At 38.3% G+C, this 16,085-nt stretch overlaps 1 protein-coding gene across 1 annotated transcript in view; it reads right to left on the reverse strand.

Annotated features, from left to right (window-relative positions):
- Positions 1-15,814, reverse strand: part of LOC109475467 (neurogenic locus notch homolog protein 1-like) — a 23,217-nt gene extending 7,403 nt beyond the window's left edge. The window contains exons 1-6 of the mRNA XM_019776088.1: positions 15,783-15,814; positions 3,590-3,645; positions 2,673-2,893; positions 1,797-1,977; positions 916-1,035; positions 347-460 (exon numbers count right to left, since the gene is read on the reverse strand). Of these exons, the coding sequence (XP_019631647.1) occupies positions 347-460; positions 916-1,035; positions 1,797-1,977; positions 2,673-2,893; positions 3,590-3,644 (691 nt within the window). The 5' untranslated portion in view covers position 3,645; positions 15,783-15,814. The remainder of the gene's footprint in view (positions 1-346; positions 461-915; positions 1,036-1,796; positions 1,978-2,672; positions 2,894-3,589; positions 3,646-15,782) is intronic.
- Between the last annotated feature and the right edge of the window lie 271 nt (positions 15,815-16,085).

Below are 16,085 nucleotides of genomic sequence, written 5' to 3' on the forward strand. Positions count from 1 at the left end.
TGGGGGGGGGGGGCGAAATCGCTGAAGAGGGCGAGGTTGGGGGATCAAATCACTAGCGGGTAGGGCGGAATCGCTAGAAATCTCGACCCGGGCTGGGCAAAATCATAGGAGGCCGAGATGTAACACCGGCTGGCATCATGAAGCAGGACGGACGCCAGCTGCCATGGTCATAATTAGGTTACAGCTTTGTCTCTGGTTCTAGCCCGGGGGCTCGGGGTTGAAAATCAGCTCGGCGCCAATTAGCCGTGTCAAAAATGCACCGACAACCACCGGGACCTGTCCAACAGTGCCATAAAAAAACCGCATTGTGAGAAAGACATTATCACAGTATTTTTAGCTAACCTACCTGTTTGGCAGTTGCGTCCCGTCCATCCTTGGACACAGTCACATCTGTAAGTGTCATTTAGATCCCGACAGGTTCCACCATTGAGGCACGGATAACTTTCACATTCGTTGATCTCTGACGTAGAAAAACATGACGTGAAAGTTAATTATCTGTTTAAACATGAGTAGAAGTACTACTGATTATATTGTCATCTTCATTGATGTTAATTTCTAGGCAGCGTTTGTCTGTGCCTGCCTGACAGACAGACACAGGCACAAAGAATTCTCCAAGGCAACTCAAAATGTTGGTTAGACGTGTGTTTAAGAAATTTAAAAAAATGTGTATAATGAGAAAATATGAGAACACTTAGGGCCTTTTTTGTTTTATATCCCTTAGTTGTTGGCATTGTATAAACACAACGTTTAGGTTGTAGACATTTAATGTGACATCCGTTTAAGCTAGCTTGCAGGCGTTTTTGTTAGGATATTGTAAAAAGATATCAAAAGAATTCAAATCTTTAAAAATTGCAAAACGTTCGAAATTACAAGGGCCTAATATGTCTTCACTCAGTGTTTAATGGCCGCACTCACCAACGCAGGTCCTTGACCCAGACAGCTCGTATCCACGCCAACATTCACAGCGGTAGCTCCCGTCAGTGTTCACACAGTTGTGATTACAGCCTCCGTTGTTACCATGGCATTCGTCGACGTCTTGGTTAAAAAAAGGTAGGTTAGATTTGGATTGATTAAAATTCGTAGTTATCAAGAGCATTTAATGTAAAAATAACAACTAACAATCCATGAAATTAAACGTGAAACGCATTCTCTTCATATCACATTGTGGTGTATTGTGTTCAACTTTGGTCTAGCTATTGATCTCAAACCATGCATGGGTTGCGAGTTGCCTACCATGACTGCCTAAAATTCTTTTGTCTCAGCAATGAAGTACTAGTAATAGAGACCTATCTGTGCGGACACGTAAGGCCAAGCGCTGTAATCGTTTGCTTTTCGGTTGATAGGGTCAGGTAAAGCCATTATCAAACTGTTAATACGTTCGGAGGCATTCTTCTCTAGCCTGTTCTGAATTATTACGTGGCCGACCCACCGTAAGGGGACCTCCCTGTGGCAGGATAGGTCGTTATTTTTTTTTTTTTACATTTATCTTTACAGACTTTGACGTTTGTTTTTACATAAGTTTTGTGTCGTGTTATGTGTCTGTATGCTATAGGCCTTCGAGCCTGAAATAAACATAAACCTCTGATGTATATTTTGGTACATTTATTGCGCATGCCGCCCCGCCTTTATACTATTTCCGCCTTAGTCAAATCAATAATGACATGTATGTTATCAATCTACATCAAGTGTGATTGAAAAGTTTAAGAGTATTATGTTCAGAAGAAGACATGGCTACCACGCGTATTAACAGAAGTTTCCTTACTAAGTGGGCAATTTAATCTGAATAATTTACCTACCTTCTTGACAAATGGATTTAGATATTAGGGTGCAAAACTCGTCATCAAAGGCCCAGACTCTGTACACAACATTCCACTTCCACAGGCCGCAATTTTGATATCTATTGTTTGGTTCGCCCCCATGCCAGGGGACACTAGCAATAGTGCCACTGGCCTGCCATCTCCATGTCCAATCATCGTACTGGAATATAGATTACATTCTTAAACACATAGTTAAAGACAAATAAATTAAACAAGAATAAAGGCGTTTGAAAGCATTGGCTGATGCGGCATTAATTAATGTTGAATGTCGTCGGTGAATGACTTAATAGGTCTGTTTGAATGAATGAATGAATGAATGAATGAATGAATGAATGAATGAATGAATGAATGAATGAATGTTTATTTTCGTGCCATTGCGATCAATATGTCCCCCAGCCCATATGGGCTTATAAGATACCGACAAAATACAAAATCAAAACAAATCAAAAGGTACAGAGAATCAGATATAACATAAATTATAACTTAACATAATATATAATAAATACAGGAAATTAAGTAGTACTGGTCATATACAGAAATCAAATCAAATGTAACTTAGATGATAAATAATAATAGTTTAGGTTCAACCAAAATTGATAATTCATAAAAGTAACAAGAGGTAGCTGTCACATGACTGTTACATACACAGAGCCAACTTAACTTTAAATATTCTATTGTGTGTACAAAATAAGAAACTTCGGTGAAGAACGACTTGATAGGTCTGTTTGAGCATTATTTTACATGTGCAAAAATACAAAGTGTCGGTGAAAGACTTGTTAGGTTTCGTATTCAGCATGGAACGCTTTTGAGTTTACAAGGCTCTTTGTAAAGATAAAGCAAGTAACTGGAATGTACCTCCTGGAGTCCAGCCCAAAAGAGATGCCAGTAGTTGCCAATAACATTCCGAGTGAGGTGCCTCTGAATATCCCAGTTAAAGCTACCGTCAGATGTCCCTTTACTGAAGTCCACAAGATGGCCACGGTCACCGCAGCTATTCATTGCGTCCCAGTAGGACAGCAAATTGTGGTTTACCCAGTAGTCATAGCCCTCATACTCATGGCCAGCAGTTACGCTACCTAGACATTAACATACAGTTTAATTTTATTTCTTACCGATTATGCACGGGGTTTCTTGACAAACATGAACTTTCGTGTATAACTGTAATTTTATAGATATATGTCTTAATATTGCGCTTTATGACTTGGGCTGTTTAATACCAAGCTGGACAAACTGGGTGGGCCTGAGCCAAAATGATAAAGATTATTCTTAGAATTTAAAGTGCACTTGTAACTTACTGCACCTTACGGTGTTTCACATTATTTTGAAGAAGTATGACCAAGTCATATCATTCGAAAAATATAATCCAAAAGATTCCACATGACAAGTATTTTTCGCAATAACCGTTAAGTCCCTTGTAAGGTACTCTATAACTTACAGTACCTTTAATTATTTACATGTAGGAATATAGCTTTTCGAATCCATTGAGGTATGAGTAAATGATTATATTTGTAAAATATTGTCGAAAATATTTCAAATGACGAATTTTTAGTAATAACCTTAAATTCAATTAGAAGTAAAGATGACATGTTACAAACTAACGGCTTTGAATAATGTATTATCATTGCTACAAATTGTACGTTAAGCCAACAGCAAACTTTAAAGAATATGCTTGTAGTACGATTATCATTTGTGTCATTAGCTTTAATTTCTTTGTATGTTAATTATGGCAATGTTAAGGAGACTATAATACATCTGCATGCCAGTTCTCCTACCTGTGTTGACAACCAACAGCAGCAGGACCGTCCACATCGCCATGGCTGCCCGCATCCTGTCAGGACAACTATGATAACTATGTTTATTAATTAGACTTTAGATACAAATTAACAGGTTCTATTGTAAGGTCATCTGTGTTCTACAATCAAGAGTTTAAGCTTTGTTTCAACACAAAAGGAAGAACCTCACCCTGAATTTTTCGTCGAAATTAACTTAATTATAAAATTGTCAAATGAATAATCCACTCACTGGCTTTCCGGAAGTCAGAAGCGTGAATTAAAACTAACCGGAAGATTAAATCTCCCACCACATCCAGAAAGTCAGCGAATAGATCATTCATCTAACTCGAAGGTTGACGAGTATGTGTGTAAATTCAGGGTGAGTTCTTCATCGCTGTGCTTGAACTAAGCTTAAACTTAACACCATAAATTAGCATGTTTTATGAACGTTAGACCCGATTGAGCTGGTTATATGCATGGCACCTGTCTACGAATAAATTTAACAAAGAAGGCTATTAAGCATTTCCTTATAATTTAGACAAATGGTTCTGATTTAACCCTAAACAGTACACCTGGGGTCCGCGCGGACCCCAGCACTATATATTCTGTAGTATCTTTTTTGTTTCTAAAGATTTTTTTCTGAAATTTTAGGTAATTGTCACCCACAAAGTTGTCTCTCAATACAGTGCAGAAAACTCCGTTTCTACCATTTATAAAAAAATTTATATTTGATTTTCTTTTGGGGTCCGCGCGGACCCCAGCCGGCTTTCGATCATAATGGATACATTGGCGTTCTTATACATTACCTTATTTCCGTTTTTATATGTTTTTATGCACTCATCTTATGTCTACCAAGTTTTCAGAGAATGGTGTAGTAATAGAATTAAATTTCAATAACTTTGGGGGTAATTATGACGTCATATGACGTCAGAGCTAATAATATAGTCCGCCATATTGGATTTTGACCAATGACGTCATCAAATTAGCATATTCCATGCATATTAAATGATTTAACTTATATTTAATTATGTAAGATGTTATTAATGTTGGAAAAGAAGTGTAATTTAATATAAAACTCAGAAAATTTTTATGTTTAAACCAAAATTACTTCTATTTTGAAAAATAGAAACCCGTTGCCATGGCAACACAAAAAAACATCAACTTACTAGTATCAAACTAATATAAACTTTTTTCCAGAGACATTTTAGGAAAGGTCTCCAAATTTGATACTTCTAGCGCAAGCCGTTTAGCCGCTATCTGAGATCAAAGTTTGGCCCCAAAAGCCCCTTCAGTCTGAAATGGGTTTAAAAATCGGGTATTTCTTCTTGTCTTCTTTTCTTCACCAAAAAATAGAAAAAGTTCAAAATGTATGATATTTGTTTGTAATGTGGACACAGAGGTTCCCACATCAGTTTGCAAAACAATTGAGCTGGTAGCATGTTGATAATTTCTAAAAATTAGCAAAAAACTGTTCTGGGGTCCGCGCGGACCCCAGGTGTACAGATTAATCAGTCCGGGAAGGTGTACTGTTGAGGGTTAATTAAATACGTTTCGTTCAATAGAGTTTAAGAGTCATTGCACGAGAAAACCATGCAAAACCATAATAAACTAGATAACAATGTCTCTTTACAGGGTAAATCATGGACATTTTTGTGCAGCTGCATGGGATCAATGGACAATTGTTAAAAAATTCTTAAAAAATAGAAATATTCGACAATCCTCCGTGAAGTTTTATATTTTGCAAAAAAACAAGAATTAGGAGATCTCATAACTCCATTAAACATGTGAGTTTTTGTAAATGTTTTTTATTTGTCTAATTGACTATAGAAATAACGTCGTAATTATCATAATGTAGTTTGATTAATGGTTTTCTAAATTCAAATGACAATATTCATAAAATTTGTTATACTTCATTTCAACATGTCCTCATTAATTATGCAAATTATCTCTACATTAACATAATATATGCATGATGGTGTTAACCTTTCAGTAACTTGCACATGTCACAAGGTATAAAATTCCCATCATTCACCAAAAGGAATCACAGAATTTTCACATTAACCCTCAAACACCCGAACTTTTTTTGTGACGTTCATGCCCGAACGGGGTCCAAATGGACCCCATTTGGTTTCTTTCAAATTTATATTCCCCTTTACATCCTTTCAGTGACCTTTGAACATATATTGCTTAAACATATTAACCCTCAACAGAACACCTTCCCGGACTGATTAATCTGTACACCTGGGGTCCGCGCAGACCCCAGAACAGTTTTTTGCTAATTTTTAGAAATTATCAACATGCTACCAGCTCAATTGTTTTGCAAACCTCTGTGTCCACATTACATACAAAAATCATACATTTGGAACTTTTTCAATTTTTTGGTGAAGAAAAGAAGACAAGAAGAAATACCCGATTTTTAAACCCATTTCAGACTGAAGGGGCTTTTGAGGCCCAACTTTGATCTCAGATAGCGGCTAAACGGCTTGCGCTAGAAGTATCAAATTTGGAGACCTTTCCTAAAATGTCTCTGGAAAAAAGTTCATATTAGATTGATACTAGTAAGTTGATGTTTTTTTTGTTGCCATGGCAACGGGTTTCTAGCAGGCAGGTTTTTTTTTTAAATAGAAGTAATTTTGGTTTAAACATAAGAATTTTCTGAGTTTTATATTAAATTACACTTCTTTTCCAACATCAATAACATCTTACATAATTAAATATAAGTTAAATCATTTACTATGCAAAGAATATGCTAATTTGAGACGTCATTGGTCAAAATCCAATATGGCGGACTATATTATTAGCTCTGACGTCATATAACGTCATAACTACACCAAAGTTATCAAAATTTAATTCTATTACTACACCATTCTCTGAAAACTTGGTAGACATACGATGAGTGCATAATAACATATAAAAACGGAAATAAGGTAATGTATAAGAACGCCAGTGTATCCATTATGATCGAAAGCCGGCTGGGGTCCGCGCGGACCCCAAAAGAAAATCAGATATAATTTTTTTCATAAATGGTAGAAACGGAGTTTTCAGCACTGTGTTGAGAGACAACTTTGTGGGTGACAATTACCTAAAATTTCAGAAAAAAATCTTTAGAAACAAAAAAGATATTACAGAATATATAGTGCTGGTCCGCGCGGACCCCAGGTGTACTGTTTAGGGTTACTTAAGATGTTTATTTTGGCATGATTAAGTGTTAAAAAAATTCCAGCTTATTATCATAATTTATGCGAAAATAGGATGAGGCCTGCAGGAATGAACATGGGGTTCACCTTTGACCTCATATGATTGTCAAATTTTGAAACCTCTGAAAACCTGATGAAATAATTCCTGAGGTTGAGGTTACTTGGCAAACTGCATAATATTATTGCTTTAATAATGCTTCCTTGAAGACATATTGAGGACATCCGAACAATTTCGTGTTTAGGAAAGTGCAAATACATGGCTGATGTCCATTTGGACCCCAGACGGTCTTACATAAGACTTCCATTGTTATTTGTACAAATTTTTGCCGATCTCAAAAAAAAATTAGGAGAACTTGTAGAAGAGGTTTACTGACAAAGTCACGGGAGGAATTTTTTAGAATAAAAAAAGAAATTCAGATAGCACTTAAAATATACGTCTGGTGTTCAATTGGACCCTGTTCGGGTGTTTGAAGGTTAATTATGCAAACTAGGTCATCATTTGCATAATTGGTATTTGTTGATGTTTCGCCTGCCACAGATGAAATAGATTATACGTATAAAATTACTTTTATATAAAACAATGAAATTATAGAATGTCATCATTAATTATGCAAATTAAGTCCTCATTGGCATAATTTGCATTTAATAATTTAAAAAGTCTGTCTCAGCTACCTACACTCCAAAAATGATCAAAATACGTTGTTCCTATCTGGACTTTAATGGCTTTTAAAAATCTCGCCAGAAAGTCCTCTGCTTGGGGGATCAAACCCATATTACTTATTCCTGACAGCAAAAGCTATCTGTCACCAAAACATCAAGACCACAGCGTGTTCAGGACATAATATACAAAAACCGGAAATTGTGCTGCAGTACCAAGGTCCTCCCTTAGGAGGTCCATATTTAACCTTAACCTTTTTCTTTCTAAGACTTACCAGCATACCAAATATCATCACAATCCATGAAGGCGTTCTGAAGTTTTGCTGACTACAAATGTGCGGAAACACTAACACACACACACACAAAGACAGACAGACACACACAAACACACACAAACAGACAGACAGACACGCCAAAAAAATACCTCCATTTTTCATGGAGGTAATAATCCCAAGCGTCAACGCCAGAACTACTGTGCAGACATTAGGCAACGGTTAATACAATAAGTGCGCGCCACAACCATAAAACATACAAAAATCGATTAAATCCATTACTGCTCACAGGGCATGTAAATATAATGTGCTTCAAGTTCGAAGTTCATTTCAATTGCAAACACACAATCATTGCATTTACATAAAGATCGGACTATCATTGTAGTATCACTAGTAACAAAGACAACCCCACCGTCTTACCGTTACTGTTATACCACTTAAGTAAGGAATAATCATTATAAGCAAATAATCTGAAACAGTTGCCCGACATACTGAAAACAGTTGCAAAATGGCCAACAGTTGCAGTACATATCTGTAAAACGCGACTGGCAAGGCCCAAAACCAGAAAAGAATATTAGCGCAGTCCGTATAATCAGCAACAGTTGCAGCCAGCACCGCGAGTCACTACCGGTAAAATAGCCGGGCGAAAACAATTCAGCGACATCAGAGGGATGTTTCTAAAATATGTATTTACCTCAATATCAAAACCGCTACGGTGAGAATAAAAGACGTGCATCACCACTGCGAACACATTGGTGAACGACTCACCATTTTGACTACATGCGACGTAAAACAGCTGTTTTTAATCACCGACCAAAATCCGTATCTGCTTGAAGCCTGACCCCCCCCCGCTTTTCGAAACAAGCCTCTTAAATTAAGTGGTACTTTTGAAATATTACATAGACAACGAAAAAAGCTACAGCGAAAATAAAAATACGTGCATTATAAAGAGCATACCCACAGACGACGTATAAAATAACATGCCGATTAAAGAAAGGGAACCCCGTGTTCTAGCTGCGAAACTGAAAAAAACCGCCGCCTTACAATACTCCGTCAAGAGGTCATGACCTCCGTCGCGGAGTAAAAACACGTGCATCATCACGGGCGTGCATGGAGACGACGTATAAATTTGCCGATTATACAAAGGGATCCCTGTGATCTGCGAACACGGAAAACCGCCTCCAGCACATTACTCCTGTAGGTAGTATACCTCCTTCACAAGATGAAAAGTAGTATGGGGTGCGTTGGACATTTGCCGAGAGAAATTTGACATCACTTTCGACATACATCTACGCTTTTTAACAACTACATTTTGACTCTGTGGTCGGCTATTTTGAAACAATAATACACATTTCAGACATAATCTGAATTACTTAAAATTTGGCATGAGCATTTCTTGGACATATGCCCACTCGTAGTAATTTGAAATTTAGTCATGCGTTACTTTAAAATAATTTATTTTGTGTTTTTTTTTGTTCTATTTAATTTACAGAACATGGATATTTCAAACTTCTCTGGTCAACTGCCAAACCTAAATTACCTAAAATTAATTTTGCAAAAATAATGGCGAGCAACAAGTATGTAAATTTAAAGTAATACCCAAGCTTTATCTACTGCTACTATTCAATGTATACCACTATGGTAAACGTAACGTAAATTACATGAACCTATTCTATAAAATGTGGACATACAACCAAAAAAAAAGGTTCCTAGTTACAGTTTCTAATTCAAATATTTCCACTTCTGCAACAAAACAGATCCATTCGAAGGTAAACCTGTAAAGCAGAAGATAAAGGGAAATGCCTCCATGAGAAATTGTACGTGTTGTTATTGTATATATTCAGCGTGCGTATATCGACATGAAAGCAGAGTTAGATTTTATTTATGTTCTGGCTCAGAAAAAAATATATTAACCAAAAGCAAATATTTGAATTTATAAACAATAAAATTACGAATTAGTACATTTAAAGATTTTTAAACACCATAATATGAAGGAATTGCTGAAGTAGCAAGCACATAATTCTTTATACAACACGGTGTATTCCGTATATTTGCATATCAATGTGATCTAAGATGGCTGTTGTTTGATTCCCGTCCCAAAATCCATTCCTAAATCCACTGAATATCTCCTTCAAATTTTACCATCAGCCTTTTTTGGTGTTTCTGGTATAAAGATAAGTACATCATACTTGTCTCACATTAACTATTTCATCCATTTTGATCCTTCTTTTCGATATTTTTGGTCTTATTATCACGGGAATACATGCCATCTTGGAACGATCAGGTACCTTGTGATTTTACCTTGTATTTTAGCGAGTGACTCGCAGTAATGTTATTTTAGCCTAGCGACTGATTTTACCTGTATCATGTTAGTTGTTCAAGGATTTTCTACTGTTACTCGGGGCACTGTCGTACTCGGCATCCCCAGGGCATTGTTTATGTTAGTGTTAGCCCTAGCGGTGCTCCCACGCCCTGCAACTGTACCTACATGGGATAAGACTTTCAGTAGAGCTAGTGCTGAAACTGGAAGCTGGCTGACCCAGAGTACTAGCATCGTGAAGTTTAACCCCGGACTGTACGGACTTACACGCCTGGCACCATCTTCGACCGGAGCCGACAGAACTCGGCCGACTTTAAACCTGCTTTCCTGCCTGGCCATACTCCTGTCTGGTGATGTGTCTCCCAACCCAGGGCCTCCAGATACCAATGAGGACTTTGTTTACATAGGGTAGGAAAAGGTATTTCTTGTGTTTTATGTGATACTTGTTTTCATACAGCCTGTGCAGAAAGACTTGATAACAAGGATGTAACTGTCAATTGGTTGTGTCACAAGTGCAATATCACTGGTAACATGTCCCAGACAGACCCATTCTCCGTCGATCATGAAGACTTACTGAATATTACGACAGACGCACCAGTAAAGTCGAACCATAAGGGTCTTCTGTTTGCGCATCAGAATATACGAAGTCTAGTTAAAAAGAAACCGCAACTTGAAGCGTTTCTAGACTGCAGTAAAACCGATGTACTTGCTGTGTCTGAGACTATGTTGGATGATTCTATCACTGATGCTCATGTTTCCATTCATTCTTATAATGTACTAAGAAAAGACCGTGGAGCTCGGCATGGGGGCGGTGTCGCTTTGTATATCTCCAACAGAATTCCTTTCAAAGCACGTCGTGATTTGGACGTTCCAGGCCATGTACCTCCCGCCAACCGATGACCACGCGTTCTTCGAGAAATTTGATGAATGCATGGACAGAATTGCTGATGAAGATGAGGAAGTAATAATTATGGGCAATCTCAACTGTAATTGGCTGGCTTCTGATAATTCAGGGCCAATAGGAAAGTTGAGATTCTCCTGTATGTTGTACCAGCTAGAGAATGTCATGACAACACCAACCAGAACCACTGACACCTCCTCCACTTCGTTAGATGTGATCCTAACAAATGAGACAACACGTCTGCACAACCAGGGGACTTACGAGGGGGGCTTCAGTAACCATGTTATGACTTTTGCTTTCCACAGAAAAAAAAGTCCCAGACATCAACCCAACTTCACATGTAGAAGAGTTTATAAATCATTTAACCCTAAACAGTACACCTGGGGTCCGCGCGGACCAGCACTATATATTCTGTAATATCTTTTTTGTTTCTAAAGATTTTTTTCTGAAATTTTAGGTAATTGTCACCCACAAAGTTGTCTCTCAATACAATGCAGAAAACTCCGTTTCTACCATTTATAAAAAAAAATTATATCTGATTTTCTTTTGGGGTCCGCGCGGACCCTAGCCGGCTTTCGATCATAATGGATACACTGGCGTTCTTATACATTACCTTATTTCCGTTTTTATATGTTTTTATGCACTCATCGTATGTCTACCAAGTTTTCAGAGAATGGTGTAGTAATAGAATTAGATTTTGATAACTTTGGTGTAATTATGACGTCATATGACGTCAGGGCTAATAATATAGTCCGCCATATTGGATTTTGACCAAAAACGTCATCAAATTAGCATATTCTATGCATATTAAATGATTTAACTTATATTTGATTATGTAAGATGTTACTAATGTTGGAAAAGAAGTGTAATTTAATATAAAACTCAGAAAATTTTTATGTTTAAACCAAAATTACTTCTATTTTCAAAAAAAATGCCTGCTAGAAACCCGTTGCCATGGCAACACAAAAAAAACCATCAACTTACTAGTATTAAACTAATATGAACTTTTTTCAAGAGACATTTCAGGAAAGGTCTCCAAATTTGATACTTCTAGCGCAGGCCGTTTAGCCGCTATCTGAGATCAAAGTTGGGCCTCAAAAGCCCCTTCAGTCTGAAATGGGTTTAAAAATCGGGTATTTCTTCTTGTCTTCTTTTCTTCACCAAAAAATTGAAAAAGTTCCAAATGTATGATTTTTGTATGTAATGTGGACACAGAGGTTCCCACATCAGTTTGCAAAGCAATTGAGCTAGTAGCATGTTGATAATTTCTAAAAATTAGCAAAAAACTGTTCTGGGGTCCGCGCGGATTCCAGGTGTACAGATTAATCAGTCCGGGAAGGTGTACTGTTGAGGGTTAATGAAGAAAAGTATCGTGAAGATCTTGCCCAAATACCATGGCACATCATCGAAAACTTTCCAACTATAGACGAACAGGTTGACGTCTGGGAAGAGCTGGTTATCGGAGTTGCCAACACACATGCCCCATTGAAATAAGGTAAAATCAGAGGTACACCTGCACCATGGTTCACTAGCGACCTTCGCGACCTCATTGCTCTACGAGACAAAATGTACAAGAGAGCGAAACGCTCCGGTAGTGCAAGCGACATGTCCGACTACAAGGGAATGAAAAACATGGTGAATTACTTATGCCGCCAAGCTAAAAAAAGATCATGCAGCTAAGTCAGTAATCCAGGGATCAGACGGGGGGCAGGCTGGGGTCTGGAAGGCCATACGTACACTACTACCCATCAAGACATCAAACACTGTTACTTACCTGGAACATGGCGGCCAGAGTATTTGTGACAGTAAAGGGATGGCAGAAACTTTGAACAATTTTTTTTTTTATAAAATTATACAGGACTTGTGTAGTGCACTCTCAGGAGCTGTCTCGCCCTACTCACCTACACAGTTTGTAAACGTAGCCGAAAGCACCTTTTGCTTTCACACCAATTACAGTAGATGCTGTCACTGAACAACTATAAATGCTGGATGCAAAAAAGGCCACTGGCCTGGATAGCATTGATAATAGAAAGCAGGCCCACAGGTCTTAGCCCCATCGCTCACAGATCTTTTCAACAAATCCCTGACAACAGGAGAGTTGCTGGTCAAATGGAAAATGGCCATAGTCATGCCAATCCATAAGAAAGGTGACAGGACGTCACCCAGTAATTATCGCCCAGTATCTATCCTACCTGGTATTTCCAAAATACTAGAAATGGCGGTTCACAACCAGCTATACGGTTACCTTAACCAGCACCAACTACTCTCACAATGCCAGTCAGGTTTCAGAAAGCGTCATTCTTGCGAGTCTGCCCTGCACTTTGTAACAGAGGACTGGATTGACTCAATCTACAAAAAACAACACACTGGTGTGATCTTTTGCGATTTGTCCAGGGCCTTTGATACTCTTAACCATGACATCATGTTAGGTAAACTCAAAGCCTACGGTGTCGATGAAATGGCATGTAGATGGTTCAACTCTTACTTGACTGGCAGGCTGCAGCGCACGTGCCTTAACTCAGACCTGTCAAAACCATCCAATGTGACATGTGGCGTTCCGCAGGGGTCCATTCTTGGGCCCCTTCTTTTTATGGTATACATAAACGACCTCCCCAACTGTATACAGTCATGCAAGGTCGCTATGTATGCAGACGATACGATTCTATACTTTTCACACCGTAGCATACAGACAATACAAGACACACACCAGAACGATTCTATCCGGTTAGTACAGTGGTTCCTCGCAAACAGACTTTCTTTGAATCCCTCCAAATGCAAGTCAATGCTGGTTGGTTCAAATAGGTCCAGAGGTGTTGACCAACACTTACAACTTAGGCTAACTGGGACAGAATTGGAACAGGTATCTAGGTGTTGTGCTTTACAATGCCCTAGTCTGGAGCGACCACTTTCTTCACGTGTCAAAGAAGCTATCTCAAACAATTGGAATAATGAAGTGTTTGAGACCTTACTTAAACAGACAAGCCCTACTGACAATTTACGACAATTTGTTCCTCCCCCATATCATATACTGCAGCGCTGTTTGGGACCAGGGAGGCAAGGGGCATATAGACAAACTACAGAAGCTACAAAATAGAGCGGGAAGGGTAGTACTAGGTTGCGACCGCTACACCTCCAGTGCAACTGTTCTGAACTTGTTAGGTTGGACCTCGGTAGCACAGCACCACAAACGAGCCAAGGCTATCTACATGTGTAAGGCACTAAATGGAATGTCACCTCCACACATCTCTCAACTATTCACAACAACTGCCAGTACCCACACACACAACACCCGACTAAGCACACAGGGGGGACTTCAGCTACCAAAAGCTCGCTTGCAGTACAAAAAGAGATCGCTTTCTTTTTCAGGTGCAGTCCTCTGGAACACACTTCCTCCTAATGTCAGAAATGCAAAAACACTAAGGGTCTTCAAGACTACCTTTTCTTTCATCATTAATTTTTCTTTACTCAACAGTTAATATGATTTGTTGTTAATGTTCTATTTTGCTTTTAGACATTGATATGCAAATTCAGTTAGTTCCTATATTATTCCATTCAGTTCCATTATTATTTATATCATTATATTATATATATTTCGTATGTTTCATGTAATTTATTAGTTTGTTCCGTTTCTTTTATCATTACCCTTTAATCGTACTCAATTTACCTTTTATTATGTTATGTTATGTATGACACAGGCAGCTTTGAAAAGCGCCAAAATGGCGATATGCTAACCTTTATAAATAAATAAAAATAAAATGAAAATGAAAATATAGCGCCAGAGGTACCAGCCCGACCGCTGGTCGACGGCCGAAGGCTTGAGGGAGAGCCGATTCGCGGGAGGGCTAGGGCAGAGGGTGACGCGGAATAAAACGTTTCAATATATACATTCTTTACGGCAAAGAGGCAATACCGTTAAAAATCTTTAAAAAAAAGCAAATATATAGAAAAAAAGTAATTGAAGACGTTTTTCCGACCAAAAGACCATAGATTTACGGACCCCCGTCTGTCGGATGATGTTTAAACTACAATATCAAGGAGTAAAAACCCCGACGGTTGTCTGCCAGATCTTTGGCCCTCTTTGCAAATGTAAACTGCTGTTAATGTGGGTTTACATGTTGATAATAATGGTCAGTTCGAAGTTCTATCGTTTAACCGAAAAATGCGGCATACATACGGTGCGCGCGTATTAAGCTGGTTAAATATGGTACAAATAAAAACCAAGGGCAACCTTAAGAAAGAAATCCCAAAGCACATGGTCTTTCTAGGGAAACAAATTAGTCCTTTCTGCAAAACACACTTTAAAGCCTGCAAGCTTTAAACCAGACGAGAGTCCGTTTTGTATAATACTGAGAAGTAATTAAAATCTGATACATGTGAGGCGCATTTTAGTATACCAAACTTCTTTTGTATATACATGTGATAGATGTGAATGACAAATGGTTTCAGGAGAGTGCTCAAACATGTTACACACGTGCGTTATCTTCGTACCTAATGAGACATAAAACTATGAGCTTTAAAGCCTATTCTGCTCTTAATGTGTACTACTAAACTACAACAAATCGGACAAAGCTGTGGCTCAAAAGAATTTTTCAGTGCCCCCGACGAAATGTAGTGGATGGTACATGAAACGTCTAACCGTTTCCTAAATCATGTCCAGTTGCTCGAGTAATTTTTTGGCGTATCTTAGTACCTCGATGTCTAACCTTTACCGACGGAACCGGGGAAAGGTTTGCTTGTTACAGTTCTTAAAATATTATTCCTTTCTGAAGTAAACCAATGCATTAGTAGGCATGTCCATTAACTATAGCGGTCTGCATGGTGTATAAAACAACAGAACACTTCTTACCTCACTCCCTCGCAGACGTAGCAGAAGACCGTGTCGTGTGGCTCTCCCCGAGCCTCCTGCTGTTAGTGAAAATTCGCTCTCATATATACACATCCTAAGTGTTAAACATACAGGGAAACGTCAGCAGTCGGAAAATAGTCTGTATGCCTACATCTTCTCCCTAAGTATCCACGTGTAGACAAAAGTTGAATTTTTTAGTCTCCAACGCTGAGAACAACTCCATAACAAATATATCTGAGTTACGGACCATAATTAATCAAAATATCGTAGTAGAATTTTTAAAACATTGTCACGTTGTCAGCA

Source organism: Branchiostoma belcheri, unplaced genomic scaffold (assembly GCF_001625305.1).
Source record: "Branchiostoma belcheri isolate BF01 breed outbred unplaced genomic scaffold, Haploidv18h27 scaffold103, whole genome shotgun sequence".
Classification (NCBI taxonomy): domain Eukaryota; kingdom Metazoa; phylum Chordata; class Leptocardii; order Amphioxiformes; family Branchiostomatidae; genus Branchiostoma; species Branchiostoma belcheri.